General features: G+C 45.1%; 2 protein-coding genes across 8 annotated transcripts in view; one reads left to right on the top strand and one right to left on the bottom strand.

The window, feature by feature from the left end:
- Positions 1–20,555, top strand: part of RAD54L (RAD54 like) — a 37,481-nt gene extending 16,926 nt beyond the window's left edge. Inside the window, exons 10-19 of one of the 3 annotated variants that reach the window (XM_065913859.1) lie at positions 2,375–2,501; positions 3,502–3,576; positions 3,726–3,856; positions 4,375–4,485; positions 4,631–4,754; positions 5,326–5,404; positions 5,719–5,898; positions 8,471–8,634; positions 8,731–8,956; positions 18,668–20,555. In XM_065913859.1, the coding sequence (XP_065769931.1) occupies positions 2,375–2,501; positions 3,502–3,576; positions 3,726–3,856; positions 4,375–4,485; positions 4,631–4,754; positions 5,326–5,404; positions 5,719–5,898; positions 8,471–8,634; positions 8,731–8,944 (1,205 nt within the window). In that variant the 3' untranslated portion in view covers positions 8,945–8,956; positions 18,668–20,555. Of the gene's footprint in view, positions 1–2,374; positions 2,502–3,501; positions 3,577–3,725; positions 3,857–4,374; positions 4,486–4,630; positions 4,755–5,325; positions 5,405–5,718; positions 5,899–8,470; positions 8,635–8,730; positions 8,976–9,814; positions 9,926–18,667 lie in introns of those variants that run through there. The other 2 variants (XM_065913850.1, XM_065913845.1) reach the window with 2 other exon arrangements.
- Positions 9,058–27,376, bottom strand: LRRC41 (leucine rich repeat containing 41). 5 transcript variants are annotated; one of them, XM_065913816.1, is made up of 10 exons: positions 27,144–27,376; positions 23,241–23,327; positions 22,385–22,455; positions 15,110–16,247; positions 12,126–12,386; positions 11,009–11,173; positions 10,820–10,918; positions 10,149–10,271; positions 9,850–9,925; positions 9,058–9,753 (listed from the first exon to the last, which is right to left on the bottom strand). In XM_065913816.1, the coding sequence occupies exons 1-10, from the start codon at positions 27,340–27,342 to the stop codon at positions 9,534–9,536; spliced, it is 2,439 nt and encodes an 812-aa protein (XP_065769888.1). In that variant the 5' UTR covers positions 27,343–27,376; the 3' UTR covers positions 9,058–9,533. The 5 variants fall into 5 exon arrangements, with proteins under 5 accessions (XP_065769888.1, XP_065769909.1, XP_065769902.1 ...); XM_065913837.1 differs by lacking the exon at positions 27,144–27,376 and adding an exon at positions 26,951–27,100; XM_065913830.1 differs by lacking the exon at positions 27,144–27,376 and adding an exon at positions 26,164–26,576.
- Between the last annotated feature and the right edge of the window lie 288 nt (positions 27,377–27,664).

The following is a 27,664-nucleotide window of genomic DNA, read 5'->3' as shown; positions in this document are numbered from 1 at the left end:
GCCTTGATTTAACCTTGCGAGTCTAACTCTAGCTGAGAAGAGAGGAGACCACAGTTAAATGTGGGTTACTAGACACTCTTAGGAAGACTTCTCTTGTCAAGGAGTACCAGAGCCATGGGGAGACCTTGGCTCTGCTGGGCAGCTTAGCAAGGCCCACCCTGGCCCTTTTTCCCACCGTAGAGGTGGCAGGGGCTGTGCAGGGCATGGTCTCCATGAGCTAGAGATGGAAATACTACCCCCAGGTATTTTTGCTCATCATATCCTAGCAGCCTCAGAAGAGCTCTTGCCTCAGAGAAGACTGTCTTGGGCAGTTTTGTTTTTAACCATTATTTAGTATGCAACTTAGTGTCATTGAATATGTTCACATTGTTGTGCAACCATCACCACCATCTACCTCCAGAACTTTTTTATCTTGCAGTTCTGGAACTCTTCCCATTAAGCAGCAACTCCTCACTGCCCCCCCGCCCCTAAATATCATACATTGGGCAGTTCTTGTACATAGATATCTGTGGAAGGGTTTGTTAGTGCCCATTTTTGAGCTTCATGTAAAAAGAATCATATATTTTACTTTGCATCTGAATTGTTTTGTTCAATATAATGTTAGAGAGTAATTCATGTTGTCTATGGCAGTTTGTTTTTCATTTTAGTATACTATTCCATTTTTTTAATATACCAGAATTTATTAGTTCTACTGTTGATAGACAATTGAGTTTCCATTTATCATTATTTTGAATAATGATCCCATGAACATTCTTCTACCTTTTTTTACCTGAGAATAATATGCATTTCTATGTCATAAAAATGGAATTGCTGGGTCATACGTTATGTATGAGTTTAGCCCTAGTAAATAATCCAGTTTTCCAGAGTGATTGTACTAGCAGTATATGAGAATTTCAGTGTTTCTACATCAAGGGCCAGCAATTTTTTTCTTAAAAGGCTAGATAGTAAGTATTGTAGGATCATAGGCCATACTGTCTGTCACAGGTACTCAGCTCTGCTGTACTGTGAAAGCAGCCATAACATGTAAATGCATGAGCATGGACGTGTTCTAATAGAACTTTACAGAAACAGGTGACTGGTCCGTGGATATAATTTTCTGACCTCTGCTTTTTTTCTCCAATATTTATCTTTAGAAGAGATTAAAATTTTTTTTTTTTTGTCATTCTGCTGGGTGCTTAGTGACATTTCTTCACATTTATTTAATTTTGAGTAAAAGTGGAACCCCTTTTCATATATTCATTGGCCATTTGGGATCCACTTTTGTGAGGTACCTGATCTTTGAAATTCCTGACTAAAACAAAATCCTATACTCATTAACAGTCACTCCCAACTCCACTTACCACAACCCCTATCAACTACCAGTCTATTTTCTGTCTCTGTGTACTTGCCTGTTCTGGATATTTCCTGTAAATGGAATCATATAATATGAGACCTTTTGTGTTTGGCTTCTCATACTTAGCATAATGTTTTCAAGGTTCAGCATTGTAGCATGTATCAGTACAGATCTTCCTCAACTTATGATGGGGTTCTGTGCCACTGAACCCATTATAAGTTGAAAATGTCTTAAGTCAAAAATGCATTTAAGGGATGTCCTTAGTGGTCCAGTGGTTAAGACTGCATTTCCACTGCCGGGGGTGTAGGTTCAACCCCTGGCTGGGGAGCTAAGATCATGTATGCCATGCAGTGCAGCCAAAAAAGTAAATAAAAAATAAAATGGTATGCAGCACAAAAAATCATACACCTTAAAAAAAATGCATTTAATGCCAAACATTAAAACTTAGCCTAGCCTACCTGAAATGTGCTCAGAACACTTAGATTAGCCAACAATTAGGTAAAAGCAGTTCACACAGTCTATTTTATAATGAAGTATTGAGTATCTCATGTAATTCACTGAATACTCTACTGAAAGTGAAAACCAGAATGTATGGACATAGAATGATTATATCAGTTGCTAACTCTCGTGATCACTGCAGCTCATGGGGCTCTAGGGCATGGGCTCAGTAGTTAAGACCCACAGGCTTAATTGCCCTGCAGCATATGTAATCTTCCAGATCAGGGGTTGAACCTGTGTTCCCGGCATTGGGACTGTGGGATCTTAACCACTGGACCACCAGGGAAGTCCCTGGTCCATTTACATTTAATGTAATTAGGTATATATTTGAGTTTTGATCTACTTGCTATCTTAATATTTGGCCTTTCAGGTCTTTACTGCTTTGGTAGCTCTCTGATCTATTCAAACAGAAATTGCCTATAATTTGTTCAGCTTTGTTGTTCTTGGCAGGAAGGTTTGTCTGTGACAAAGTAGTCTGCCATTCCTGGCAGTGGAAAAGTCATTACTTTTCTGCATTCTTTAATGCCTTTTCTCCTGTGCTAGGAACCGCTCAGGAGTTCAAGAAGCATTTTGAATTGCCAATTCTGAAGGGTCGAGATGCAGCTGCCAGTGAGGAAGATAGGCGTGTAGGAGAGGAGCGACTGCGGGAGCTCACCAGCATTGTGAATAGGTAATGGGGGTGGAAGTGACAGTAGTACCTCTTTTGGAGTCCCCCCCACATTAGGTCATCAGAATTGCCTCCTTAGCCATCCAAGGCCAATCCTTTGGGGCCTTGGCCTTTGAGGGGTAGGATTCTATGAAGAGAGTGGGATGGTGCCCTGACAATAATAGCCACTGAGTAAATGAAGGGGTCTGGCAGGGTGATTCCCTGCTTTCTTCCTGGCCTTGGCCCCTGTGGTCTGGTTTAGTGCCACTTAGCATCCTGCTGAGGAAGTTTTTGTATCCCTTGGAGCATTGTTAGTACTTCAGAAGCTCCCTTTGTGTGTCTCAGATCTAAAGCACCAAGCTTCTCTTCTCACATCCCACAGCTTTCTGTGACAGGTAGTAGATCTGAAGGATGGGTGGTGTGCCTCCCGATGGGGCTTTTTCCATGGGGACCACATTGCTCAAGGGGCAGGTATATTCTGGACTCCTATGTTGTAGTTATATATACTTGATGATTTATATCCTGAAGAGTCTTGCTTTTGCCAACTGCCACCTCCCTCTCAGGTTAAGATGACAGAAAAGAGTCCATGTGCTCTTAGGAGCTGCTGCTCAGGTGCCTGATCTCTGTCCTTCCTGGTCTGCCAGGTCGTAGGGGCAGAATTTAATTGAACTTCGGGCCATTTGGCAGTAGGCAGTGGGCAAATGCAAGGAGAAACTCCCATAAAAACTCAGTGGTTTACAGATTCATTTCCCTGTCAGAGCACCAGGCTTAGTAGAAGACCTCTGCCTTCTCTTGAAGACAAGCTAACATTCTGAAGAGAAAGAGTTGTCCGTCAAGCTAGACCCTAAGAAAGGGTCTCCGTTCCCATGGCTGAGACCCTGATACAGACATCTTTGCCATAGAGCTGATGAGTGTCTGATATTTGATACTACAAAGAGCCTTGGTCCTTCGGGTGTCAGCTTTTATTCTGGTAGTTAGTGTGGCAGTTTTATCAGCCCCTTGCCTTTTTATCTTGTTCTTCCAGGTGCCTGATACGGAGGACATCTGATATTCTTTCTAAATATCTGCCTGTGAAGATCGAGCAGGTGGTTTGTTGTAGGTACTGAACAACTGAGGGATGTGGAGTGAGTGGGTAAAAGCTCAGCCCCTGAGGTATGGTTGGGCTCTCAAGGTGTCCTCAGAAGGCAGAAGTGTGGTCCTGCATTTCCTGCTGACCAAGCTATTCTTCTTTTTGTTTTTTTTTAAAAGGCTGACACCACTTCAGATTGAATTATACAAGAGGTTTTTGAGACAAGCCAAGCCAGCAGAAGAGTTGCGTGAGGGCAAGATGAGTGTGTCTTCTCTTTCTTCCATCACCTCACTGAAGAAACTCTGTAATCGTGAGTTAGATCCATGCCCTGGGGTCCTCTGTGAAAGTGAGCGAGGAAGGTAGTTCAGCCACCTTTACTGAAACTTGTCTGTAGTCTTCATGGAGGTCACATGTGATTCTAACCCTTTCCAAGGCATAAGCTCATGCACTAGACCAGACCCTTTGCTTTGGAAAATTTAGCTTAGCCTTGCTTGACCCATGTTTGATGCTTGGAGCATACAAGACTGTGTGTGAGAGTGTGTGTGCACAAGTGTGCCTATAAAATGTTGGATGGGGGAAAAATAACAAACTTTGCCCTCTCTGGTATAACACCCCTCTTGTTGGGAGAACACAGAACACACTAGTGAGCAAGATTGTCTACTCATGATCCCAGGTGGCACTGACTACACACTGGGCTTTGGAAACAAGTCTTGTGCTGAGGAAGGTCTGGATAGGTTTCTAGAAGATGTTCTAATGAGCACTGAAGTGAAACTTCTAAACCCAGTAGCTGGCAATTTGGAGGGTTCTTTCTTTCTTCTTTTTTTTCAGATCCAGCTTTAATCTATGACAAGTGTGTGGAAGAGGAAGATGGCTTTGAAGGTACCTTGGACATATTTCCCCCTGGTTATAACTCCAAGGCTCTAGAGCCTCAGCTGTCAGGTGAGTCCTTTCCTGCCAGTCTTTGGCTCCCTCTGGGAAGAGAGACAGGAGGTTGTCTCTTTGTGCTCGATCTATTCCATCTCAAGAGTAAGAATCCTGGCCACTGGGATGGCTCATTGGGGGCTGATAGTTGTTGATCTCCTAGGTAAGATGCTGGTCCTTGATTACATTCTGGCGGTGACCCGAAGCCACAGCAGTGACAAAGTAGTGCTGGTGTCCAATTACACTCAGACATTGGACCTCTTTGAGAAACTCTGCCGAGCCCGAAGGTAGGGAAGAACTGTCATAGGGATACCTACTGTATTCATAGGAAAAACAGGTGTTTGGATTGGTGGATGTGAGCCAAAATGCAGGCACAGGAGGGACTTTCCAGATGTTTGTTCCTTATTGCTCCATCTCCAAACAGAATAGCCCCTGGTCCTTTAGGTATTCCACAGGACAGTCCTGGCCCCTTAGCTCCTTGCCAATCCCTTTGGGAGTTTAGGGTTTCAGGTTATACATGAACAACCTTCAAGAGAGGTTGGTTCTATCTCTTCAATAGCTCTGCCTCCAAGGACACTCTACTTCTTTTTTTTTTAATTGGAGGATAACTGTTTTACAATGTCATGTTAGTTTCTGCTGAACAACAGTGTGAATCAGTCATAAGTATACATTCCCTGTTAAACCTCCCTCCCCCTCATCTCACCCCTTTAGGTCATCATAGCACCAGGCTGAGCTCCCTGTGCTATACAACAGCTTCCCACTAGCTATGTGTATATATGTCAGTCAATTTGTCCAACCCTCCCCTACCCCCTCTATGTTCTGTTTACTTTTTGATTTGATCTTTGGATCCCCCTTCAGGTACTTATATGTTCGCTTAGATGGCACGATGTCCATTAAGAAGCGAGCCAAGGTTGTGGAGCGCTTCAACAACCCATCGGTAAATGCACAGCCACTGTCCCCATGCTACCAGTGCAATAACATGAAAACTAAAGGTTGATAAAGAATTTATAAGGGGCCTCTGCTTTAGGGTCTCTCTTTTTTTTTTTTTTCTGGTGGGTGTGGTTAGGCTAGTTGGTTTATTTTTTTTAGGCTAGTTGGTTTATAAAGGTTGTGCTGGGAACTGAGCTTGTGGGCTGATAAATTGGCTGGTAGGCAGGCAAACTGGCAGTCCACACGTGAGAGAACAGTTGGGTGGTCTGCGTAAGATTCTTAATTTGGGATATAAGCAGTTCTTTTTTTTTCTTTTTCCAGAGTCCCGACTTTGTCTTCATGCTAAGCAGCAAAGCTGGGGGCTGTGGCCTCAATCTCATCGGGGCTAACCGACTGGTCATGTTTGACCCTGACTGGAACCCAGCCAATGATGAACAAGCTATGGCCCGGGTCTGGCGTGATGGTCAAAAGAAGACCTGTTATATCTATCGCCTGCTGTCTGTAAGGATGATGATAATGTCCAGAGTAGGGGTGGGTCATGAAATAAGACCTTTAGGATCACTTTGGGTGTTTCTCATTGCCTCTGTGTGGCCCCTCTGCCTGTAGTGGTGAGCAGGGTATGGGCTTAGCCTGGAGCCCTTCATTCTTCTGCTCTTCCCCTCTCTCTACCCTGTTCCTCAAGTCCTTTTTACTATGCTCTCTGGATGCCTGTGGATAATAAACTCCCCTATGGCCTCATCCTTTTCACAGGACACTTGCTTTCTCTTAAACCTGATTTCTCCTGTGCTGCTTGCCTTGTAGTCTTCTCACATTCCATCTTTCGGGGCTAAGTGGTGGTATTGGCATTCTCCAGGTTCTCAGTGATCACTCAGACCATCCATCCTATAGTACCTCTTTTGAAGCTCATGTTGCCTTACTTAACTACCCTCGTTTCTTCCTCGCTACAGTTATCTACCTTCTGCTGTTTACCTAATTCATTAATAAGTTTGGACACCAGCTCAGTCTTCATTACTTCCCCAAATCCAACTGTCATCCTGGTTGACTTCAGGGGCCATGCAGTTTTCCAGCACTCTAGCCTTCATGTTTCCTTGACCTCTACATCTGTTTCAACCTAATGCCCTTAATTACTATCTGCCCCAGTTCCTCCCAATCAGGCTTGACTTCCCTTACTATTCAGCCTGATCCTCCCTGTGCATCCTTTCTGCCACTTTTCCCCTAATCCCTAGTTTGGATCATTACAGCTGTTTGCAGCTTCTGCACCAGATAAAACTTGCATTTTTAGATTGGCACTACCACAAGTTCACATTCTTCATTTTGAGCTGGGCTGTATCTCATTTCCTTCAATAACCACTTCAAGTTTTTCCCTCAAGTTTCTTCCTAATCCTGTCTTTCCTTCTTTCTGCAGACACTTTGGTCTTCTATCCTACAGAGAAAATGTAGGCTACCAAACCTAAATTCTCTCGCCTACCTTCCTCTGTTCTGTCCGTCTCTACATCTGCTCTTTTTTTCCATTCTCAAATGAGAATCATTTCCTTCCTTTCTACTTGGGACTTATCATTCCAGCTCTGCTCTAGACCCTTTCCCCATTCTTTCCTTAGTTGATCAGTTTCTCCTTTATTCCCCTGATGTCTATGAACATGGTCAAGTAGCTCTCACCTTAAAAATAAGTTTCTCAACCCTCTCTTCCATTGTAGTGAGTGACTACCTAGGGTTATTTTCCATTCATTCACTGTCAGATTTTCCCAAAGCCTAGAGATTTAATTCATCTCATCTCCTACTCACTAAACTCACCAGTTTTGCCACTGAACCTGCTTTCAGTGTATTATTGACTTCCTAATTACTAAAACAAGAGACTCTTGATTTTTCTTCTTTGTGTGTCTGACACTGGCTACAGATCTTAAAATTCTACCACCTACTGTATATTTCTACTTGAATGTCTTGAGTATCCCCTTCTGAATTTTGTCACTTAATGACTGTTATCCACCCAACCCAAATATGAGTATAATCCTATGAACCATTCTCTGCTTCCTAACCAGATTCCAATTATCATTGATTTTACCTTCTCAAAATGTCCTTTTTTTTTTTGTTTTGAAAGGGCATGCATTTTTTAAAAATTTATTTTAATTGGAGTCTAATTATTTTATAATATTGTGGTGGTTTTGCCATACATTGACATGAATCAATGTCAGTTGATTCCATGGGTGTACATGTGTCCCACCATCTTAATCTAACCTTCCTCACCATCCCATGCTAAAGTCACAGTCATCTCCCACTTGGATTTTGCAGCAGCATCCTAATTCTTTACCTTTGACCTTATCATAACCCATTTTTCACAACTACCTCCAGAAAGAGCCTTCCAAAAATTCTAGTTTTGCTTTGTACTTTCAGGACAAGGCCGAGCTCTAAATTTAGCCTAGCATCCAAGTTTCTACAGTATGGGACTTTCAGTAGGCCAGGCTTATTGATTTTGTTCTTATGCCTGGAATGGCTTCTGTTCTGTCTTTCTTTGTAAACCATCTATTCATTTTTCAAGATTCAGCTTAAAGATAATCTTTACTTTCAAGCTCTTCAACATTATTTCACGCTACCGTCCCTCCTGTGGGTCACTAGATATCCTATAGAATTCTGTCATTGTACCAGTTAGTTTATATGTTTCTCTCTCACTAGTCTATGAGTTGAAGGATAGGGATCATATTGATTCTTCTTTCTGTCTGGTGTTAGCACAAGACCTGGCATATCATACCCATGACATTTACTTGAGTGAGTGAGACTTGGGCTTGGTGTGGAGGTGCAGATAAACCTCAGCTCATCCTAAAGAAATTTAGCCAGGTGCTGAAACCCTCCATCGGTATAGAAAATATTCTGGGTGGGCAGACATGTCCAAATTATATTCCCAAAAGATAGACTAGGAGAATGGGCTGAGCTCATCAGAGGTTATTGAGGCAAGACTCTTACTTCTCATTCATCTCCCCTTCTGTGCAGCTATAGTTTCCACCCCTGGGTTTTCCTGCCCCCTATGTATGGAGGTGACTTAGCCCTGGGCTCCACCCCTGCCCCCGCCCCCACCCTCCAGGCAGGAACCATTGAGGAGAAGATCTTTCAGCGTCAGAGCCACAAGAAAGCACTGAGCAGTTGTGTGGTGGATGAGGAGCAGGATGTGGAGCGACACTTCTCTCTCGGCGAGTTGAAGGAGCTGTTTACCCTGGATGAGGCTAACCTCAGTGACACACATGACAGGTGGGTGGGGTGCCCCTGCTGGCCATTATCTCTGAACACGCTACACAGCATGGAGCTGGGACCCACAGTAACCACAGTTCTATCCTCTGCCCCCAGGTTGCGCTGCCGCCGCTGTGTCAACAACCACCAGGTCTGGCCACCCCCTGATGGTTCTGACTGCACCTCAGATCTGGCTCAGTGGAACCACAGCACTGATAAGCGGGGGCTCAAGGATGAGGTACTCCAGGCTGCTTGGGATGCTGCCTCCACTGCCATCACCTTTGTCTTCCACCAGCGTTCCCATGAGGAGCAGCGGGGCCTCCACCTTTAACCAGCTGGTCTGGTGTGTAGCTCTTAGAGGAAAGAGATGGGGAGAGGGGACTCCCTGCCCAATAGGGCACTGTTGAATTTTGTTCTCTGAGAGAAAAATCAAGAAGGGCTGCATGATGTTTGCCCAAAATTTATTTTATAAGAAAAACTTTTTGGTTAAAAAAAAGAAAGGAATAAAGGTATGAAAGGGACTGAGGCCTGGAAGCAGCATGGTAAGCCCAGCAGAGGAGAGGCCTGGTAATGGGCACTCCTATACTTCACTAAAGCCTGGGTACCTGCTTGAGAAAGGAAAGCAGGAACCCTGGGGCAGGGAGGGGGATGGGGGCTGTCCTCAGTGACTGATGACCACTGAAACCTCCTGGCCCAGGGTACTGGGTAAGGAACCCAAAGGCTCCAAACCCAGGTGTGGGAATGCCTTTGCTGGGCCCCATCAAGGCCTCCAGGACCTCAGTGCAAGGGAAAAAGGAAAAAAGAGAAAAAAGGTAGCAGAGAGAGAAAGACAGAATTGGTGCTTGGGAGTTCTGGGCAGCCCATGCCTCAGCCCCTGCAAGCTGATGGTACTGAGCATGGGCCTATGAGGCATGGGCCCATCACATGGTGCTGACATAATCTGCGAAGGCTTGGGATGAGTCCCACGAGTCGCTAACCACATGGCAGGTGGCCCGTAGCCGCCGGATGGCTTCCCTGGCTGTGACTGCATCCTGGTCCAGCCAGTTCTGGAAGAGGCGCAGGTGACCAAAGGCCCCACGGCCCCAGCGCTCCAGCCGCTTGGCGAACTCCAGAAGCCCATCTGGTTTGATGCAGTTGGAACTGGTAGGGGTGAGGATCAAAAACCCAGGAATCAATTAATCCCTGGTCTGTGTCCCTGCAGCTTTATCCCTTGTCATCCCCCACTCCCACGGGTACCTGATATCCAGCTGACAGAGAGAGGAGGATGAATCTTCCGAGAAAACATCTGCCAGGGCCAGTAGGCCAGCATTCCCTAAGGAGATGGGAGAAATGCTCATCACCTTTACCCCAGAATAGGAAATAAAGGTATCCCAACCCAATTCTGGCTGGAGAGAAGCTCAGCCTCCTAAAGCCCCAGCACAACTATATCTCAACTCCTGTCTTCCCAGTGGAGAGGTCTGTGCCTTCACCCACTGAGTTTCTAGGTCAGAGGACTGGCTCCTTCCCCCTCTCCCTCCTCAGGGCCCTGTCCCCACCCAGGCGGTTCCCTGGCAGCCGGAGGCCCTTCAGTGTGGAGTTGCCCTTCATAGCAGCAACCATCTCGGGCAGAAATTGGGCTGGGCGCTTCTCAAACAGACGGCAGAAGGAGAAGGTAATCTCTGTAAAGAAAAATTGGAATAAGTTCTGGTGGCAGCCTGAGGACTGGTGTTGCCCCACCTGCCCCCAGGGCCGTAAAAAGGGTTATAAGCATTTTATAGAGTCCTAGAAGGAGAAAATAATTTGTCCAAACCCTCAAGCAAGGCTGCAACTAAGTCAGGATTCAAACCAGAAACTGAGCCTATGGGGAGACTCTCTAGATGGACAGTTCTCCATTCACTTCCTTTTATGCAGGGGTGGACATTAGTGACAAGTCTATGAGGGGGGCCTGATAGTACATTTATCCCTTCCCACCACCATCATTTCTGTCAGCTAGTGGAAGGTAAGAAAACTTTTAGGTGAGGTACTCTACAAATGAATAATTTCCCATGTTTAGTATAGGAAGGGTTAGGTTGGGGACCTTCTAGAAGGAAGGTGATGCAGGTTCTATAATTTTATAGTTATGAGGACGTAAGACTAAGAACAGAACAGTGGCTTGTTGACTCAGTGAGACTGTGGCAATTCTGCAGTGAGGACCAATGAGTCCCTGGGTTCTAGATGAAGAACTTACCTTGAAGAGTCAGATTCTGTAGCAAAAAGAGCACCTCACTCTGACAGTCAGCCAGATTCATGTCGTGGAAGCTCAGCCTCTTTAGGGTTAGGTTGTACTCTGGATTGGGAGAAAGTTCATGGACCTTAGCTTTCCCAAAGAACAAAGTCCCCTTCTACTCTTCCCTTTATCATTCTAGCTGGATCATACCTTTGAGTGTCTGCAACACAAGCCCAAAATCTTGGGGAGATGCAAAGGTGGCACTATCCAGGGACAGTTGCTGCAGAGAACCTGAGGCCTTCAGTACAGAGCAAAGCAGTGGGGCTGGCTGGGCTCCCCGTGGAAATCCCATCTCCAGCTGTTCCAGGCAGTTTTCTGGATATGGTAGGAAGAGAAGAATCCAGCTGGTCATATCTACTTCACTCCCATTGCAGGTCTCATCCTGTCCTTAAGGGATCCACTGAAAAATCATTTATTCATCCACTTGTCCTTGAGTACCTATATATGCTGGGCAGTATGCTAAAACACAGTTTAGTCCTTGCCTGTTACAACAGTGCTTTTAATCCAAGACTACTCAGACACAAGTATAATAAAAGAGTATGCAGAACGGTGGTCTCGGGTGGCACTAGTGGTCGAGAACCTGCCTGCCAATACAGGAGACATAAGAGATGTGGGTTTGATCCCAGAATTGGGAAGATCCCCTGGAGAAGGAAATGGCTACCTACTGCAATATTTTTGCCTGGAGAATCCCATGGACACAGGAGCCTGGTGGGCTGCAGTCCATGGGAGTCACAAAGAATCAGACACTACTGAAGCGACTTAGCACATGCAAAATGGTAGAATATGAAACACATAGGAACTAAGGGAACATATAGCATTGGGACCCATCAGTTTGGTCAGTTTGGTTCTTGGTTCAGACCCCTTTCTGAAGTGGATGTGCCAGTGACTCCCTATTAGGCTAGTGTTGGTCTGAGATCTGTCCAACCCATGGTTATCTTTAAAACTGAAATTCACTCAGTCGTGTCCAGGTCTTTGTGACCCCATGGACTCTACAGTCCATAGAATTCTCCAGGCCAGAATACTGGAGTGGGTAGCCTTCGCTTCTCCAGGGAATCTTCCCAACCCAGGGATCAAACCCAGGTCTCCCACATTGCAGGAGGATTCTTTACCAGCTGAACCACCAGGTAAGCCAGCAGGCTCTAAAGGGAACAAATTTTAGATAAACCAGGAATGTAGTGGTTTAGAGGCCTGGATTAGAAATGTTTTGCCTGGCCCACACAAATACACCTGCACATTTGTGAGGAAATACACGCACACAAAGCTTCACCTGGTATCTCCTCATCCCCAATTATGTTGCTAGGGGGTCCTGCATTCCCAGGCACAGCTGGGTTGTCCCTCTGGCTGGGGTGGTCCACACGGATAGAGAGGACCCGCAGCAAGGGCAGGGCTCGCACAATGGCACGTGTCAGCTCCAGGATGGGCAATGGTGAGAACAGGTCACTGAGATGCAGGGCACGGAGGCGGCATCCAGCCTGGCCTGACAGGGCCCGCAGGCTGTCCAGCAGACGGAAGATATTAGAGCCCAGGCCTATGGCAGGAAAGACATTAGGTCAGTCGTGGGATTTACATCAGGGATAACATTCAGAGGCAACTTCAGATATTTCTATTGATTAAACTATCAAATCTGAGCTTCAGATCAGATTATTTTCAATGATTCTCGATTATTCATCCATTGTCTTGCTTTTTCCTCAGGTAACCAGCCGACTGGTGTCTACTGGGTCATGCCCTCAAGCATCAGTCAGGCCAGAGTCACAAAACTTGATAGAATGTGGCGCAGCTTGTGGCTGCTAGCTGAATGATGGGCCTAGGAAACAGCAGAGACCTCTGGACTTTTCTTGTAGGTCATGGGTAACATCTAAAACTAAGCTGGAGAATGACAATGATCCAATAGGGAATACTTTAAAAGCGTCATTGGGTAGGAATGGGGCAGAAAACTATATCCCACAGAAGGGAGTAGGATCGAGAAAGGTTAGGGTAATTAATGCCACAAAGCAAATAATTCCGTGGAAGCTACACCTTTATCTCTGGACTGAGCAGGCTCCTGTTGATTCATTTAACTAAACCTTAACTAGCCCTTGGTAAATAGTTGGGTTTTTTTTTGGCTAGACAAGTCATGAGCAGCAGATCTTGTTCCTACCTGATAACAAAAGCATGTGATGGGAACTGGGGAAATAGAGTACTGTGAAAAAATAAAAGGGTGGGTACTTAACACCCAGGCTAGCTTACATCAGTAAAGACTTTCCAGGAAGGTCCTAAACATAAAAGAGGCTAAAAGGTGGAAGAAGAGTGACTGGCAGAGTGAACTTGGCATATATCAAGACCTGAAGGAGAAAGCAGCAGGTTCGAAGAACTGAAAAATTCTCAGTGTGGCTGGTGTATGAAGTATAAGGAAGGGAAGTATTCAACTATAGAGGTGAGCAGGGGTTAAGAACATGAAATGACCCTGTAAGTAAAGCTTAAGTAGGTGACAAGAAGCCACTGAGTTTTTAGATGAATGAATGACAGATTTGCACATTGAAATTACTTGGATTGTGGCATAAACAACTATGGTGAGTGGAGGAACTGCTGAAATGATTCCAGGTGAGAATGATCTGAATCAGATGTGGAGATAAGTGATTCTGAGAGGTTATAAAGATACAACTTGTATCTTTAATATATGTGGAGTAAGAATCCAGGTTTCTTTTGGGCAACTGAATCATCTGTGATGTCACTGAGAACAGAAGGAAGAAGATCCGTTCAGCTTGGGGAATGTGGTTTATAAATACTGTGATTCCTAGTTGTCAGATGGAAAAACTGGTCTGGAGTTAAGATATGTGCTAATGTAAAAATGGAGGCATCTTCACCATGGTTGGCTTTGAAAGCAAGGAATGGACAAAATTGTCCAGGAAACATGTAAAGTGGGAGAGCTTTGAGAAACTCTGAATATTAAGGCAAATAATGTCCAGAAAGGGAGAAAAAGTCAGAAAATTTTGAGGTAGTAGAAGTGAGATTTACATGAAGAAAATGCAGAATCAAGGATTAATATGAGGACTAAAAAGTATATATTGGACTTAGCAACACGGATAACCTTGGTCACAATGCAGTAGAGGGAGAATAAGCAAGGCTGAAGTGGCTGTGAGTAGAACGCACAGATGACTCTTAAGGTTGTCTGTGAAGGGCAGGAGAGAATAGGACAGTAGTTCATAAGTAGAATATATGGAGGAGATATGGTAGTTTTTGGTGGATACCTGATCCAGAGAAGAGAGGCAGCATTAAGTAGTTAGTGCTTTAAAAGCATGGATCCTGGAGCCAGGTTACCTGGGTTTGAATTACAGGTCTATAATTTATCGACTTATCCTGGACAAGTCACTGTAAGTGACCCTTATAAGCTTCACAACTGTAAGGATTAAACCAGTTAATAAAGAATATTTAAAGTATGCCAGGCACATAATAGGCAGTATATAAAAGTTCTTATTAAGGCATTTGAAAAACAAGCTTTCCTAGGGAGGTGAGTGTATGGATCTGGAGCACAAGCAGATGAATTAGCCTTAGACAGGACAGCCATTTATCCCATTGTGATGAAAAGAGTGCAAATGCAGTTTATAGGTTGGTTAACAAGTTGAAGGAGTTCATGTGTGATGGCTTCTATTTTCTCTGTGAAGCAGGTGAGGTTTTCTAGGAAAGGAAAAGAGGAAAGGATTTGGAAGTAGAGTAGGAATGGAGCTGACATTGCAAACAGGGTTCATATGAGCTTGATGACCAGGAATGTATATAGTACACCAATCTGCAATTGTGTGACTTCAGCAGCATTCAGCAACAGGCAGATTCTTGGGTTTAGTCAGAACTGAAGTTTGGCTAGCTGGGCACAACAAGGTGGGTAAGAACTGAGGGCTGTTAGGCAGGTTGCTGGTCTGATCTTTAAAAAAAAAACACAAGTGTCCCACACCTTTTTGTACAGCTCCTTTGATATGATAGGTAAGATCCAATCTCAGCCCTCTCCTTGAGCCTATATGTATTATATTCTCCCACCTGCCCTTGGTTAGCCTACTATATCTAAAGTAGACTCTTAAGATTCTCACTGCTCCTCAGGAACCCCTGCTTCCAACTAGATCAAGCCATAGTAGCACTGAGTCTGCCACTAAGTCTCCTCCCTGAGGTGGGTAGGGCCACACCTCTGGCTTCCTGATCATAGCCACCCCCCCACCCCCCCCTCAGGGTTGGGCACAGCTGGTGCTGCTGGGAGACCAAATCTCAGCCCTCCAGGGCACTCACCATTATAGGAGAGTGTGAGGCTCTCCAGAGATACCCAGGAGCTCAGCAGGTGGCACAGTGTCAGAGCCGCCTCTGTGGAGAGTGGAACTGTGAAAAGCTCCAAGGTGGAAATGCTGCGAAATCTTTGGGAGGCTTCCAGTGCTGGAAGTCCCAGGCAGCTGGGATCTGATCCATCCAAAGCTCCACAAGCCACTTCCCCAATCTCCATCTCTTCCCCATCCTCTTTCTCACCCGCCACAATGAAAACAAAGTCATACAGGTCTTCAGATTCTGCGCCACACCCCTGACGGGTGCGAGCACCCTTCTTCCCTGCAGCTCGCTTAAAACGCTTTAGGGGCTTAGGCTGTGGGGCTGAGCTGGCTGGAGCCCGTTTAGATGAGGATGTGGAAGAAGAAGCAGAGGAGGTGGTGGCTGGAGCAGAGGGTGGGCGTCTGGTGCCAGGAGCCTCATGGGAGGCGGCTGGAGGGAGTGGCTCCCTCTTAGAGTCTGTGCCGCCTGCTGTCAGGCTCTCCTGTGTGCTCCGGCGTGTTACCCGAGTGGCAGGTGCAGCTCTGGCCGTCTGCTTGGCTTCACTCTTACGCCGGGAGGCCATCAGAGCTGCAGCACATCGCTCAGCAGCATCTCGGCGAGGCCGGCGTGAGCCCAGCAAAAGGGACCCTTCATCTCGGGATGGGGCCCGGCCTCGGGAAGCCTCTCCACAGAGGCGGCAGGGCAGACCAGCAGGGCCTGGCTGCCAGAAGCCAGCACTCATGGTTAGGATAAGAATGAAAAGGGCTGACTCGGGCACAGGCCAGGAGTACAGCGACACCTGGCTGACAGCCCCATGGTGAATAAGCTGATGTAACAGCTGCCGAAGTGACTGCTGAGCAGCCACATCGGAGAACAGCAAGTGGCGGAACTTAAGGGTGTGCAGGGAACTGGCCAGGGTCTCCAGAACCCTGCGGTTGGGTTCGGCCACCAGCTCAGTTGCACCCTGCAGCATGTTGCAGATGGTGAGCTGCCGGACGTGGCGGGAGCTATGCAGGAGAGGTGAGAAGCGCTGGTCACAAAGACGCCTGTCAGAAGACACATCAATGGTCCCACGTAGAACATGGGAAAAAAAGGCCTCCATAAACTTGGCTCGCCAACAGGTCACGCTCTGAAAAGCAGAGAACATTCCAGACAGCTGTGATACTAAGTGCTACCCATAGGATCCAGTTTCCTTTCTTCCAATAGCTAGCTATTTACTAAGCCAGGTAATGTTCTAAATAACATGCAAGTTCATTTAATCACATCTTTTTTTTTTTTTTTTCATTTAATCACATCTTTGAGATATATATTACTATTAGATCCAATTTACAGGTAAGAAAAACAAGACACAAATGTTATTGCCTGTGGTTACATAATTAAGCGGTAGGATTAAGATTTGAAACCCAGGAGGGAATTCCTTGGCGGTTCAGTGGTTAGGACTCAACTTTCACTGCTAGTGGCCCAGGTTCAATCCCTGGTTGGGAAGTAAGAATTCCATAAGCTGTGTGGTGCAGCAAAAAACAAAACCTGAAACCACAAAATTTGGTTCCAGAGACAATTTTGCCAAAATGTCTCTCAAGTGAAATACTTCTGTAAGTTATTTCACATTTGTTTTTAGCATCTGATCCTACCTTTTCATTCTTATCACTGCCACCTTTGTTCAGCCCCTTATTACCTAACACCTGGTACTTCATTAGCTTCCTGATTGCTCTCCTTGTTTCCCTTCCCAAACTTTTGCACAAGTCCACTGGGTTAATCTTTGTATTCAAAAATAACTCTGATTATACTATTCTCCAATACCCCTATTGAACCCCACTGCCAAGGGGATCAGGGCAGCAGCACATTTGAAGTTCCTAAAAAGCCTGGCAGGGAAAGCTGTCCACAATATGGCCTCTGCCTACCTGAGAAGCTGTCTCTCACTTGCTCATGAAAGCTCTGCTTTGGCAAAACTGGTCACCTCACGGACCCAAACCTGCCTTTGTCCCTTCCTACATCTGCCAGAAATGCTCTCCATTGCCTGGTTAAACAGACTCCCTGAAAGGACCTATCAACATTTTGCTCTTTGAGGCTGTTCATTTCTCCCTAAGGTTGTAGATCTCACTGACTGCCCCCCCCCCCTTTCTACTCCACCTCCTACTTCTTTTGGAACTCATACTCGACTATTCATGTCTTTAGACAATGGTAAATATGTCTCATGGTGTTGTCACTGCCTGTGTACATTATGTCTCATCCCAACCAGATTAGAAATTCCTGGAGAGGAGGGACCAAGTCTTAGTTTTCTCCAAGGCAATACCTAGATGGATAAGAGGTTTCACCAGGCTATTCTGATACATTTAGGAGAACTCTGAACATAAGTGATTTTTAACCTTTGGAATACATCAAACTTGGGATGGGGAATTCGTGTAACTCTATGGCTGATTCATATCAATGTATGACAAAACCCACTGTAAAATAAAAAAAAATTAAAAAAAAAAAAAACAAAAAACCGGAATACATCAAACTTACTGTAGACTTTTTCTCCAAAATTCATATGTACCCAGACTTGGTGATTACATCCGAAGTGAGATCCAAGCATCTTTATTTTCAAATCTCCCCCCCGATGATTCTGATGTATATATCAGAGATTAGAAACTACTACCTACCTCAAAAGGACCTGCCTACCTCAAAAGGCAAATATTTCTCTAAATCCCCATTCTCTCCTAAGGTGCATAGAAAGTCTGATGACAAAAGTGCCAGCTCTGCCATACTCAACCTCTTTGAACCTCTTCATTTGTAAAATGTGGATAATATCACCTTCACAGGTTTGTTGTAGAGATCAAATGAAACAGTGTAAATGTAAATTAAAGCATTTTATAAACTTTTACAGTTTATAATACATAATGTAACTTTACTGTTAATGATAATTACCCTACATGGGAAATGGACTTCATGGAGGCAAAGCCTGTTAAGCAGGGTGCTTATTCAGCCTGAAGCAGGTAGTAGGGGCCTGAGGTTCCTCAAACCTAAAAATAAGACACTTCTTTTGGCTTCTACCCTACACCTCCATGCATTCCTCCTACCAGATTGACCCTCAAAAGAGGTTCTTGTCAGGAGCTAGGCTCCTATTCTCAGGCAAAAGTGTCATTCCGTTTGCTTGAGCTCTTGCCTGAGAGTGCTGTAGTAATAATGATTGACTTCATGTTTGAGCTAACTGGATGGCAGCAATAAGAAAGACCCCTCTAGCAGCAGTGTGGGGGTGCAAGGGGAGCAGGAAAAAAATACCTGGCATCCAAATCTCTACTTAGCCTTAATGGAAGTAAAGAAGGTATTCCTGAATCCTTCAATTCATCCTCACTCAACACATTTTTCACATATTTGCTGGCCCACACAGTCTTGAAAGATAACTTGCAGGTAATCCTAGCAAGGCTTCAACTTCACAAGTGAAGTAGATGGGTTACTATGAGATCTGGGTCTAAGATAATGGACAAATGTGAAAATCAAGGTGTAAGTTTCCAACTATAAGGCATGTGGAATATGAACTTTAGATAACTAAATACTTGGGTTTTTCAGACATTTTATTGGCTCATGAAGACAATGGGAGAGAATACTTGAAATTGGAACACCTCAGACCTGTGATAACCAGTGAAAGCAACATGACAGTGATTAAGAGCATGTGCTCCAGAGCCAGGCTGCCACAACTGGATAGGTCTGCCATTCACAGACTGAAACTTTAGGCAAATCACTTTTCCTGTTTGTTTCATCATATATAAACTGAGGAAGATAACTATACCTACATGATAGAATTATGAAAATCAAATGTGCAAAATTAGCTGACGACTATCAATGGGTCCTTTTTGATGAACTGATGCATAAGTAGATAGCAACTCACTGTCACACATCATCAAAAAGGTGAAGTGGCATTTGCTTACCCACACAACTAATCCTTAGCCCATCCACAATGGGCTGGTAGCTCAGGTACTGGTCAGGAGGAAATGTGTGTACAAACCAGGGAGAGCTAAATATTTTCTTGTATTAAACTTTTAGAGCCATACTCAAACTATACTGTCCATTGTTTTTCTGATAACAGGAATAGTTTATGGAAGCAAATCAAAAATCATGTGTAAACAAACTTTTTGGAGTGTATATGTGACAAGCCATAGGTATTTGTGCTTGTAACACTGAGACAATTCTGAACAGTTTCAAATTCTGGGCTTTAAAAAAAAAAAAGATTATACTACTATACTACCACGTCATTAAACATTTTTACCACTATGTACTTAACTATTTCTAAAATGACTATTAATATTTTGAAAATATGAATGTATGTTTAATAATTTCTATATTATCAAATACTTAAATTGTTTATAACTTTTTATATTAAACTTTGCTATAATGGACATCTGAAAATAAATCATGAGTATCTCAGTTTTTATATACCATATAATTTTAGTTGAAGAATTTGAGCATTTTTTAAAAGACTCTTGACAGTTATCACCAGATTACTCACCAAGAAAGTTGTAGCATTTCTGCTCCCGCCAACAACATATTAAAACGCAAGTTCTGCCCACCCCTGGAATTATCTTTTAAAGAGGTATAATTTTACTTTCCCATTTTTTATTATTAATGAAATTGAACATTTTTTTACTTTATTGGAAATTTTTGTATACTTTGTGACTTATCCAAATCTTTATTCATTTTATTTTACTGTTTGCCTTTGTCTTATTCTCTGTATCCTTTTATTTTGCAAATATTGGTGCAAACATTCATAATTTCCTAGTTTACGCACTTTTTAAATTGTGTTTGGGCTTCCCTGATGGCTCAGACTGATAAAGAATCTGCCTGCAAAGACCTGGGTTCCATCCCTGGGTTGGGAAGATGCTCTGGAGAAGGAAATGGAGAAGGAAATACCCACTCCAGTATTCTTGGCCTGCAGAATCTTTCACTAAATTGTGTTTATAGTGTTGGCATTTTATGTGGCCAAATGTGTCTATATATATATATATATATATATATGTATTTTTTTTTTGTCCTACCCATTTACTAGTACTCTCTACCCTGAGACTAGATAACCAGTCACCTTTATTTTTAAAAATTGTTTTGTGCTTTTACTTTTTACAAAGTAATCTTATATAGAAATTGAGTATACTGTAAAGTGAAGCTCTTTTTTTTAGATTTTAAATTTATCTTTTAATTGAAGGACAACTGCTTTACAGAATTGTGTTGGTTTCTGCCAAACAAGACTGTTAACTTTATTTTTTCCAAATGGTTAACCAGTTACTAGAGAATCATTTATTGAATAATCCTTTATTTCCTCATTGCTTTGTTTCCAGAATATCTATTTTATTCTACAGATCTCTTAATATACACATATACTAGTACTACACAGTTTGAAATATTATTGCTTTACAATAGGGCTATGTCTATCTTGCTAACCACTGTATACTTAGAACCTAGCATAGTGCCTGGAACTGTACAGTCACTCAATAACTTTGATTATGAATGAAGTGAAGGTTACTGTTATGCAAAAGTGGGAAGTGGAAGAAGACACCCTCTGGAATGGATATGTTCCAAGTTAAGACCTTTGTGTAGGTGACTGTGAGGCCATCAGGCCTGGGGCTTCCTAAATATTCTGAAATACTCTGAGACAAGGGAACAGCTAACAAGCAGACATTTCTTTCCAGGAAGCTTGAAATAATGGTGGAAAAAGCTTTCTCGAAGAGAAAGATATTATAATCTCCATCACTTCCTAGTCAACCATACTACTTGGGAAACACTGTGACAAAGTGAATCATATTTCTTTAAAGACTGCAGAAAGCTATTTCCATTTTCTAACATTCTTGTGTCCACTTCTCTTCCTCTTAAGGCCTAAATCCTGTACATAATGCCTGATAATTTCGCTAGGCCTCAGTGTTTGTGCTGAACTCCAGGGACTGCATCTAGATCTGGAAGTGGGAAGCTAAAGGATATGGAGCTGAATGTTACTGAACCTAGTATATACTCACAAAATAAATCTGCAGTTCCTGATAAGAGCTTGTTATCTTGTCATCTGGCCTCATTCACCATGTAATGCCCAATTCAAATGATTACTTCCTAAGAAAGACTTTCTTGTTCTCTTTGCCTTTAACCTCCTTGCTACACTCAGTCATACGACTTGCCCTGCCATACATGATGTATTTGTTTGTAGATTTCCCCAGTAAACTGATAGTTTCTCAAGACTAGGGATTATGTCTGTACTTAAAACATTTAGCATAAGACATGGTATGTGGTAAGCTGGAGTAAATATTTATTGAACTTTGTCTGTCCTGTCAACTGATTATGCAGCAGCAACAGAGATGAGAGCTCTGGTGAGTTATATCTGAACCAATGAATAATAGAATCTTAGGGCTAAGAGAAGTCCTAAAAGTCATCTTGTCCAACATCTCCAACAATGCTGAATTTCTTTTATAATACCCTTGTGTCAGGTGGTTATCTAGATCCTATTAAACACTTAGTGATGGGAAGCTTATTACCTCTGGAATTAACTTGTTTCATCACCAATAAGCTCACAGTTTAAAAATTCTACATTCAGCTTAGCAAAAGTTTATCTTCCTTTAGCTTCCACCCAGAACAAACCTATTAATCCCTCTTTCAGATATTTCAAGACAGTTCATATTGCTCAAGTCTTCTCTTTTTCAGGAAAAACGTCTCCAGTCTTCCAAATGTGACTCACAAGATGTGGCTTTGACTTCTTTCTCCATACTCCAGGGATAGCCTGACCACTGCAGAGTCAAGCAGGTCTATCATCCCCTGTGTCCTTCAGTCTACATTATAGTTACATTAGTTCACACAGTTCAGGATACAGTCATTATATGAGTGGCTTCAGCATACTGTAGACTAAACCCCCTTAATCTTTTTAATACTAGCTGCTGCTAAGCCAGACCCCTCCACCCACTACCCTGAGGTCATGAAATTGGAATTTTTTAGACTCAAGAGTTAGTTTATTCTGTTCAATTTCATCCTGTTAGGTTTGACCATTGTTCCAGCCCTATCAAGACCTGAATCCAGGTTCTGCGTCCAACATGATCACTATCTTTCCCTATTTTATGTCACCTGCAAACATGGTGAACAAGCAAGTCAGTGACAAATGTTAAGCAGGAAAGAACTTTGTGACAAGTCATTGGAGCCCCCTTCTCAAATTCATTCCATGCCTGCCCCTGCACTTTACCAGTACCCAGCTTGTGTTTGTGTGCTATTCCTGCTTTCACCATGCAAAGTCAGGCCAGAGTTCTACCTGGTGCCTTAACTTACTTCCAGACTGGAAGGCCTTGTCTTCATCAGCTCATCCCATAGTCGGCGCCAAATGGCCTGAGTGGAGAGGCCTGTAGAGAGAAAAATCCCATTTACTTGGCTGCTTCTTGGTCTCCATGACTGAAGTACATCAGCCTTTTAATGTCCTTTTCTAGGTTCACAGGAGCAATATGGCAGACAGGTAAAGAGCACTGGCTCTAAAGACAGACTGTTTGGGTTTAAATATCAGCAAACCATAGTCTAGCTGTGTGACCTTGAGCAAGTTACTTAATTTTTCTGTAGCTCAGTTTCATTATCTACAAAATGCAGTTAATAATGATTTTGCAGACTTGATGAAAATATCAAATAAGTTTCTCTAGATAGAGAGCCTAAGACAGTGCTTGAGACAAGGATGAATGATAGCTGTTAACATGTATTCAACGAAGAGCTTAGGAGGTAGTCTGATAAAACAGAAAAACTAAAATTTCAAAAGATCTGGGCTTGGGAATTCCCTGGCAGTCCAGTGGTTAGGACTTGGTGCTTTCACTGTCAGGGCCTGAGTTCAATCTCTTGTTGGGAAACTAAGATCCCTCAAGCCATGAGGCAAGACCAAAAAAGCCCAAAACAAAAGATCTGTGTTCTACCTGGCTTTGCTCTTAATTGTGGTGTGCCTGTGGTTTCATTTTTATTATTATAATGGGGATCAGATACTTGTTTTGTGTTTCACAGGACATTGAGAAATTAGATAGGAAAATAGGTGTGAGGGTACTTTTTGAAAAGCATGAAGTTCTATGCAGGTATCAAGTGTCATATTTACCTGAAGAACATTATGGTGCCTTGCTTACAATCACTGAGAAAGAGACAGAAAAACACTCACCTTTCTTGAGGGCAGTTTCCTCAATCCTCTCCAAGTAATATATATTGAGCAGAGGTAAGATGCTTTGAAGTATTGGGCCTGGGAGGGCTACAAAAACCAAACACAAAATTTACTTTTTCCTCCCATGGTTGCAAGCATTATTTATTCTATTGGAAGGAAAACAGAAAGACAGACTTCTCATTTGACAAGTAGAACCTTTAGAAGCTAACCTAAGTCTAATTCAAACTCTGGTCCACGTATCTTCAGACACTTAGTTCGCAGCGGGAATTTCAGAGGCATGCACATCTTCAAGGGTGAGATAATCCCACAAAGCAAGCAGATGGGCTCATTTAGGAGCTGGCAGTTCACTTCTGCCCAAGCATAATCTGCCCAAACATAATGAACCATTCTGCATTTAAAAGGTCCTATTGAATATGTGCGATTAAAAAAAGTTCTTTATAATCTGAGCCCTACTAACTTCTCCAGCTCCCTGCTTTGCCCCCTATACTTCAGTAATACTAAACTACCTTTTTTCATTTATCTACCTCCCTGCTTTCTGCCTTTGTTATGCTGTTCTCTCCACCAGGAATGTTCTTGCCATTTTCAGCATATCTACTCATCTTTAATGTATCACATGCCCTTTACTAAGCCTTTCCTGAATTCCCTTCTCACTCTTCCAGACTGGCCACTTCCATCCTTTGGGCTCCCATTGTACCCTGAACTAGCACTTTCCTATGAAGAATAGAAATAATTAGGTTCTATACTCTTAATTCAATATATCTTAAAAACAAAACTCGCTCCTGCTAACTTCCCTAGATCTGAGAGGCATTACAATATTGTGGCTAAATGGTATAGTCTCTAGAGTTGGACAAAACTGGATGAAATCCAGATTTCATCACTTAGTTAATTATGAATTCATGGACAAATTAATGTCTTTGAGCCTCAATTTCCTTAATTTTAAAATGGAGATAATAACAACTACCTCTTAAGATGGTTGTGAAAATTAAAGAAGACCATACTTGTAGACTTGAAGAGACCAGACTTGAAGACTGTACCTGGCCATAATTTCACTAAACTTTAGCTATTATTATTCCTGTTCTGTCAAAAACTTCTCTGTCCTGCCAAGAAAAAGTTTTAAGATCTTGATACCTAAGGAAATTCTTTTAAAACTTACATTCCAGGATCTTTTATCCTTACTTGTGCAGTAACTGAATCCTGATATCCAGCTTAGTACAATTCTTTGTACATAGTAGGTACTCAATGTACCCTCTGAAGAAAAGCATTAATTCTGTATGCTAATATACTAATGAAATCTTTCTACTGCATTCAAGATAAAGTGCAAGTTCCATATACTGGCATTCACAGTATAACATACCTATTCTATTCCTCATTATATCCTTTCCTGCTGCCTCTACTCATTTTCGCCTTCTCTCTCCCTACACAAAGAAATGCTAGTGCACTACTTCCAGGAAGGCTTTCTTGGCTGTTAGCCCACACTGAGACCTTGCTCCAAAATAGCACTGCTAGCAGGCCTCTTACTTCACCCTTCTAAGAGGCCTAACTTGATTCAGCTGTTTCTGTGTGACTGTCCACCTGGGCAAGGCCCAAGGGAGCTCTTCCTCCTCTGTGCCTCCAATATGCTTCTCTCTGCATAGCCATCCCCTTTCACAGACAGAGATTCTCATCCCTATTATTCACAAACTCTTCTCTACCTTCCCTCATCTTCTTAAGCCAGGCTCTTCCCTGCTTCTTTCTGTGTGTGTATGTCAGTTGTGTCCGACTCTGCAACCCCATGGACTGTAGCCCACCAGGGTCCTCTGTCCACTGAATTTTCCAGACAAGAATACTGGAGTGGGTTGCCATTTCCTCCACCAGGGGATCTACCCGACCCAGAGATCGAACCTGAGTCTCTTGCTTCTTTCTAGCTCATATCTTTAATGCTTTGCTGTCCCAACTTGGGAACTTCACCCTCAGTTCTAGTCCCTCTTAGTCAGGTTTAGCATTCTAGAAGCTCCGGGCTGACACAGCCAGATCCACTGTATCTTCTTCCAAATTCCCCAAGACTTTTCTGAGTCTCCTGCCCAGCTCTACTGAGACTTTTCTCCCATTCCCCTGGTCAGCCTGACCCTATTCTTTTTAGTTGTTGGTCCAGGGCCTCCACAATCCCCTCCCCCTCACCAGGCCTGAGGACTGCTAACAGTCTTCCCTCAGCAGACAAGACACTTGGGCTTCTTTAGGAAGGGTGCCCCACCCCCACTTCACCAAAGGCATTCCTACATCCTTGAACCTCCTTAACCACTCCACAGCTTTGGGGCTTATTCCTGAAGGCCCAGCTCTCCAAACTTCAGGGTCTTTTCTCCACATCAGCCTCTTCAGGGTGTAATCCAAATCCCCCATCCCAGGACCTCAAGCCCTGACTCCTGACCTTACCGGAGGCCTTCCTCAGGCCTTCCTCCAGGCAAAGACACCACCACACGCCCTGAGGCCTACAGTAGACCCTCTCACCGCCAGGGCCTAGGGCCTCCTCTCTTACCATCCCCTCCCCCGTCCCGGGGCCTTCGGCCTGGCCTGGCCTGGCCTGAGATCTCCTCACCCAACTTCAGCCCAGGCCTCCGGCCCCACCCCCTCGCACCAGCAGTCTGTCAGGCCCAAGGCCTCCTCGGCCCAGGCAGGCAGGCCTACCCCAGAGCTCTCACTTTCCTCTCTTTCACACTCACTATCGGTGCCCAGGTCGTCCACCCGCGTTTTCCTCCTCAGCTGCCTGGATGCTACCAGCAGTAGCCACCCCAAGGCCCGGCCTCCTCGCGCCCATCCGCCTGCAGGCCTCGCTCCTCCGTTACTCAGCGTGCCCCGCCGCCGCTGTACTGCCAGGCCCCCCAGACAGTTGACTCACCGTCCCAGGCCCTCATCCCAGTGCCCCCCGCCACCCGCCTCTGCTACTCACCCGGGGCGCCCTCAACCCAGGCCGGGCCTGGCGGTCCCGGCCGCTCTCAGGCCCCGGGCCTTCTTTCACTCCACCCGGACCCAGGCCTCCAAGCGGCGCCGCGCCCCCTCCCAGTTCGGGTTCCCTAGGCCCTCGCCGCGCCTGGGGCCTCCGTGGCCCTTCCCGCCTGTCCGTCATTCGCGCCTCAGTCGATTGCCGACCCGCTCCGGGCCTCCCTTCACCCGCTCTCTGGCCCTTCCTCGCCGTTCCGGCCAATCCGAGCGGCCTCCAGAGCTCCGGGCCCTGCCCGTCAGTCAGTCGCTCACTCAGTTTGGCACCCGACGCCCTGGCCGTCACTCAGTTCGCTCCCTCCAGCCCCGGGCCGTCAGAAAGGCCTCGGCGCCCCGAGCCTTTCGGCCTCTCCCGCAGCCCCATCCCCTCACTCTCCAATCCGCTAGCTGCCCTCGCCCAGCGGCTTGGCCTCAAGAGTCCCGGCCCCCACGGTCTGTCAGGCAGACAGCGGAGGCCGCGCGCCGTCAGTCTGGTTAGGTTGCCCCGGGCCTGGCCTCCTGGCCTTAGGCCGGGCCTCCAGGCCTCGGCCCCCGCCCCCAAGTAGCAGTGCCATCGCTGCCCGTCCGTTCGGCATCCGAGATTCTGCAGCCCGACCCAGTCCGAGTGTCACTTCGGTGACCAAGGCCCGGCTAGTCAGCCCTGCCTCTTGTCGCCCGGGCTCTGCCCGCTTCACCCCAGACTGGGCCTCCTGGCCTCGCCCCCCGAGCCCCCCAGCCAGGCCGCGGTGCGAGTTCACCTGCCAGTTTGGTCTCCGTCTTTACTCTGGCCAGTCCTGCCAGTCACAGAATTCTTGCTCCGACCCGAAGGTCTGACTTCCAGTGCCCAGAGCTGGGCCTTGCCCCAGGCCTCCTGGCCTCGCCCCCCGCGCCCCCCGGCCGCTGGGCCGCCTCCGTTCGTTGCCAGTGGTAGCCCCTCATCCCGCGACTTACCCCACACCCCGCTTTCCAGAACCCCCATATGGGCGCTCACCGCCCGCCCGCACAGCTCGAACAGGGCGGGGGGAGCGCTGGGGCCCGAGGCCGAGCTCTTCGCTGGCGCCGCCTCCCGGGACGTGGCCTCCATGGTCGTTGCTGCCGCTACCTCACAGAACCAGCAACTCCGGGCGCGCCAGGCCTCGGGCGCCGCCATCTTGGGGAGGTGCGCGAGTCCGCGAGTAGCAGTCTCGGGCCGCCATCTTGAAAAGGTCAGCAGTTAGGAAGGTTCCATCGACGATGTGGGGAAGACTGGGAACTGCGCTAAAAGAATGTCAAGTATTTATGCATACTTCCCAAGTTTCTTAGAAATCAATAATTCAAATATTCCCCAAGGTCAACATATTTGGGCCTGGTGTGACTAAGAGGATATTCCTTAGCAAATCCTTCTCTGGTGCAAATACCAGCTCTCCCTGCTCCCTGCCTCTGGACGGTAGTACATGCCAATCGGAGCGTGTGTTCGCCACAACGACTAGTCT

The sequence above is a fragment of the Muntiacus reevesi genome, chromosome 1 (genome assembly GCF_963930625.1).
Source record: "Muntiacus reevesi chromosome 1, mMunRee1.1, whole genome shotgun sequence".
Lineage (NCBI taxonomy): Eukaryota > Metazoa > Chordata > Mammalia > Artiodactyla > Cervidae > Muntiacus > Muntiacus reevesi.
The sequence above is the reverse complement of the archived record's forward strand: the minus strand, read 5'-3'. Positions and strand labels throughout refer to the sequence as shown.

What these genes read in the sequence shown, in the direction of transcription:
- LRRC41 (XM_065913816.1), bottom strand. Translation starts at nt 27,342, where the DNA reads ATGGCGGCGCCCGAGGCCTGGCGCGCCCGGAGTTGCTGGTTCTGTGAG. An exon ending in TGGGGATGAGGAGATACCAG is followed by an intron (nt 11,174 to 12,125) that starts GTGAAGCTTTGT and finishes TACCATATCCAG; the next exon opens with AAAACTGCCTGGAACAGCTG. An exon ending in ACAGAATCTGACTCTTCAAG is followed by an intron (nt 10,272 to 10,819) that starts GTAAGTTCTTCA and finishes TTTTCTTTACAG; the next exon opens with AGATTACCTTCTCCTTCTGC.